The sequence below is a fragment of the Sinocyclocheilus grahami genome, unplaced genomic scaffold (assembly GCF_001515645.1).
Source record: "Sinocyclocheilus grahami isolate Dianchi unplaced genomic scaffold, SAMN03320097.WGS_v1.1 scaffold133.1, whole genome shotgun sequence".
In the NCBI taxonomy this organism is placed as follows: domain Eukaryota; kingdom Metazoa; phylum Chordata; class Actinopteri; order Cypriniformes; family Cyprinidae; genus Sinocyclocheilus; species Sinocyclocheilus grahami.
In genome coordinates, this window is record NW_015505312.1 from 394196 (window position 1) to 399477 (window position 5282).

A 5282-nucleotide genomic window follows, 5' to 3' on the forward strand; every position below is an offset into this window, starting at 1 on the left:
ATATATATATATATATATATATATACACACACACACTTTTTTTTCCCTTTCAACTTGTACACATATTGGTTTAAATCACTTCATTTTCAGTTAAAGTTCAGTTCATTGATTCATTGATAGTCTTGTGTGTGTGTGTGTGTGTGTGCAGACGATGCCTCTGATTCCATTGAGCCGATTGGCCCCCAGACTGAGACGCAGTGTTGAAGGACTAAATCTGGAGCTGGAGGGAGTCTTTGTGTCTGAAACAGCAAAAGAACAGCACAAAGTCAGTGTGTATTTGTTTGTATGTGTGTTTCTGATCTACTGTTTTAGTTTCAGAACCATCCGAAACCCGTGTTAATTTTTTTATTTTTATTTTTTTGGTGTGTGTTTAGATTCTTGAGGTACCAGATGGTCACAGAGCCCCTGTCCCAGCTCAGAGGTACAGCAGCGCTTCACAGAGCGACCCTTCTCCTGCCCAGCTGTCCCCCTCACACTCTCCCTGCACCATCACAGACACCGGTCAGTATATGTATAAATATAGAAACAGACTTTATAAAGTCTATATTTCATGTCCCATGTCAAATTGAGACAAGATGGCCAAAGATGGATGTGCTCAGTAAGGATTGAAAAAATAGCACAAACTGAACTTGCTCTTAGGGACGTCATTCATATTTTATCAACACATGACAGGAAGTTCTGTGTGAAACTGTTAATTGCTAATATGTATTTGGCTGATGACTGTCTTGATCTGTGTGTGTGTGTGTTGTGTATAGATATGGTTGTGTGTGGGCCGTTCTGTCTGCCTTCCTCCCCTCCTCTATGTATTTCTGAGCCACCATCTTCTTCTCCTCGTCCCAACAAGACGTACGTCTTTCAGAGAGAACCTCCAGAGGGCTGTGAGAGAGTACGTGTGTCTGAGGAGGCCATGTAAGTTTAGCACGAACACAAACCGCTGTATGTGTTAGATAGGAAATAAACATAAATCAGTAACTCTTTAGTTTAGAGACCAATTCTCTCTACTAACTAACTGCTTATTAGCATGCATATTACTAGCTTATTGGCTATTTATTAGTACTTATAAATCACATATTAATGCCTTGTTCTGCATAACCATATTTTAGATCCCTTGATCCTAACCCATACCTAAATGTAACAACTATCTTACTAACTATTAATAAGCAGCAAATTAGGAGTTGATTGAGGCAAAAGTAATAGTTAATAGTGAGAATTGGTCCCCAAACTAAAGTGTGACCTATAAAACACATTAAATGGGGATGTCAATATAACACATTAATATAGTGTTATTAACGGTGTTAAGAAAATAATACAAGTCTATTCTGTATTCTTAAAATGACCATACATTTACATTATCTTGATCTTGGGCCTTTTTTTAATGCAAATATTCTTAATCTGAATATTAAGTTTTCAATGGATCTAATTAATCGGCAATTAGTGCAGTTAATTAAATTAAATTAATGATTTGATCAACCAATCTCTACTTTCTCTGTCCTGTAAATGGCCTTTTGCCTTTTTCAAAAAATAAAATAAGTAAATAAATAAAATAATATTTTTCTTTTCATTGTCTGTATTCTCTAGGTTGTATATCAGTGTAGTATAAGCTGTTTTCACTGTGTTTAGCAGTGGTTAGTACAAGCCTTGGGTGAAATGGGAGAGTTGTCAGACTTCCAAAAATGGCAAATCAAGGAAGCCTGTTTAGCATCTGTAACCTTAAAGGTCCCCTGAAATGCTTAGAAACACACAGCGTTACTCTGTGTTGACGTCATTTTAACTGAAGCAGGAAGACAGGGCGGGACCAATCAAGCAGCCCCGCCCCTTTTTAAAATAGCCAATAGCGTTCGTCTGCCTTATAGATAACCTTAAGACTAGCATATTGATACTAGCACACAAAAAACTTTAATTTTGATTTCATGGGGACTTTAACAATCGTTTGGAGTTTTAAGAAGAACAGTCTTTATGATTATGACTGCGTACACAAAGCATGGCAAGAATTCATCAGCAAAGAAGAAAAGTATTCAAAAACTGAAAGTGAATGATAGAGACCGTCAAACAATAAGAAGGCCATTTTCATGATAATTAAGCACATTTTGCACCAGATGTCATAAAAAAATAATTGTTAATAAAAATTGCAGTATTACACCATTTTCATGATAATTAAGCACATTTTGCACCAGATGTCATAAAAAAATCATTGTTAATAAAAATTGCAGTATTACAGTATGCATGTGATTACACTGTAATATACATTTATACGTGTACATTAAAATGTAACACTTGGAATTGGAATTCTAAATTTCAAATTTACATGAATGAGGAGGAACTCTATGCCCCGCCCTCTTAAAGATCCCAGCCATGTGATTGGCTGCATGTCGTCAGCTTTTGCTTATTTGGACCAATCCAAGTAATACACATACCGCTACGTAAAAATCCTAACTGCTTATTTTCAGGAAAGGCCCCACAGATTTGTTTACAGGGACTTGAATCTAATACCCAAATAAAATTCAAGCCGCGTACTATCAGTAATGCACAAAAACATAGACTGAGCCGAAAACCTGTGCTGGGAGGGAAGTCAACGCGATTCAGCAAATAACGACCTGTTCCTGGCGTAATTCTGTATCTTAATTCTCTCTTCGATCCTGATAAAGTTACAGGCATATCAGCAGAGTACCTGGAGTTTCTCAGGTCCTTCTCCTCTCTAGTGTCGCGTCAAATGAAAACATTTATTAGAGGCAGCAGTAGTTCTCATATGTCTATGGTACGGTTATCATCAGCTAATACTAAACGTCAAAAACAGACCTTTAACTCAGCATCTCGAGCAGAATTACTTAAACGTTTGAGGCTTCCTCGCAATATCTGGAAACAGACGCCGCGTTTTTACCTGCATGCAATCACTCGCACGTCGTTTTCAGGACACAGCTAGCGCGCGGTTCATTACGTTAACGTTACTGATCTGTAAATTGCATAAAACAAATAAACGCATGGTAATAATAGCGGAAGTATATATATATATATATATATATATACACATGCAATACTTATATATAATATGCAATCAATCTTCTATTTTCAGCCTTGCCTGTCATAGGAATGCTCCTCTTCAGCCTTCCTGTCCTGATCCTAACAAGGTGAACTTCACACCTCACGGTGGCTCCGCCTTCTGTCCTGTCAGTCTCCTCAAGCCACTCCTGCCTTCTATGGACCTGTTATTTCGTGGCCTGTCTGTTTCACCCGTCACTGGCTGTTCGGCTCAGAGTGCTGCCCCCTGCCAGACACCGGGACATGCTGTGGGTGGTTATTTGAGCGGCAGCCTCCCAGACCCTACCACCACCTCTCTGTGAATGGAGCACATTCATGACGAGAAAAGAAAAACTAAAGCTGGTTGTGCCTTTGTCCCATTTCATCAGCAACTTTGACATCAAAGTGTTTCAAAGAGGAGAAACTGCTCACACCATCCACTCAGTATCTGATTTGTTTTGATCGGCACAGAGAGGGGAAAAAATCATGATGGAAGAACAAAATGGAGAACTTTTCTTCATCTAAAACTATGGTGGACTCTCTCCGATGTGATTTGTTGGCGACCTTTTGACCTCAGGACACTACTTGGCACTTGTGATCTTTTCGTTTCACATTATAGCATATTATAGTTGTGGTTCAGAAACCTCTGTTTCTTAATTCAGTATTTACAGACACAGGTCTTTACTGCATGCTGGGCTTTTTTTTACCAGCACAAAAGAGGCAGTAATAGACCAGAGAGTCTCTCATCAGCCGGTGTTTTTGAAGGCTGGGACTGTTTTGAATACTCTCAGCATATCTGTTTACTAGTTCAAAAAGCTCTGAACTGTAGGTGTTTAATGAATGCCTCCAAATGTTCAGTGAAGAGCTATTATCCATAATCTTACAAAGCTTGTCAAAAATGTCCCATCATATTTCACCGCCAATCAAAAGAAAAAAGTTTATTTTTATTTTTATTGTGTCATAATTGTAGGACAAGTAAGGGACATATTTTGTTACTGTGTTAAAGTTAAAAAATAAATAAAATATTTGTATATGTATGTATACAATAGGTACTAAGATAGACTTGGTTACTTTTCTATTTTATCTTTTGAGTTTGGATTGAAATATGATGGGGATATTTTCTTAATAGATTCTGTGAGATTCACCGATCCAGAGAAACTATGTTTACAGTTATAATGTAATGAGGAAAAGGCAGAGGCCATTAATACTTGTCTATTCTGAGGTCTTCATGCATTGTGGGCCGCTGACACTTAAATTCGGTGTAAGACAAGAATACCGACAGGACCCCATTAAGGGTTTATTTTGCTCCGCACTTGATAAGTGTGCTGTATGTTTTACTGAATTTCACTTCAGACTTGACTACTAATCTTACCCACAGTGGTCATATTGTTCAGTTCATTTGAGCACAGGCTGGTTCTACAAACACTTCACATAAGACACAAGCAAGTTTGCTGCATTCAGGTACAATATGTGCATATCATAAAGAACGAGACTTCCAGCAAGTTATTGCTTGCTGTCATTTAAAGCACTGTTATTATCCCATATATTTGCATGGATCGTGTCTCAGTCGTGGCATCGTCCATGCAGTTTTTTAAGTTCTGACTTGTTACCTTGTTCTGTAAGGGTGCTGTTTTATTGACATTGTTCTCAGATTGTTTGTCTTGAGTACAGTTCTTGTACACCAATCCTGTTTTGTCTTCTATATTGTAAATTTATGTTACTCCTTTTTGGCTGCCATAAATGAGAAGTGCAGAGAAATAAGAGTGTGGATGTTGTTCTGTATATCAGCTTAATAATTATGCATTCTTGAGCACAAGTCTCACGTCTGTCTGGATTACACTGTAATATACATTTATACGTGTACATTAAAATGTAACACTTGGAATTGGAATTCTAAATTTCAAATTTACATGAATGAGGAGGAACTCTATGCCCCGCCCTCTTAAAGATCCCAGCCATGTGATTGGCTGCATGTCGTCAGCTTTTGTTTATTTGGACCAATCTAAGTAATACACATACCGCTACGTAAAAATCCTAACTGCTTATTTTCAGGAAAGGCCCCACAGATTTGTTTACAGGGACTTGAATCTAATACCCAAATAAAATTCAAGCCGCGTACTATCAGTAATGCACAGAAACATAGACTGAGCCGAAAACCTGTGCTGGGAGGGAAGTCAACGCGATTCAGCAAATAACGACCTGTTCCTGGCGTAATTCTGTATCTTAATTCTCTCTTCGATCCTGATAAAGTTACAGGCATATCAGCA

General features: G+C 38.0%; 1 protein-coding gene across 2 annotated transcripts in view; it reads left to right on the forward strand.

The window, feature by feature from the left end:
- Positions 1-3491, forward strand: part of fam117aa (family with sequence similarity 117 member Aa) — a 14113-nt gene extending 10622 nt beyond the window's left edge. Inside the window, exons 6-9 of one of the 2 annotated variants that reach the window (XM_016279703.1) lie at positions 207-265; positions 375-501; positions 756-909; positions 3071-3491. In XM_016279703.1, coding sequence (XP_016135189.1) covers positions 207-265; positions 375-501; positions 756-909; positions 3071-3338 — 608 coding nt within the window. In that variant the 3' untranslated portion in view covers positions 3339-3491. Of the gene's footprint in view, positions 1-148; positions 266-374; positions 502-755; positions 910-3070 lie in introns of both variants that reach the window. The other variant, XM_016279705.1, reaches the window with a different exon arrangement.
- Positions 3492-5282: the final 1791 nt, after the last annotated feature.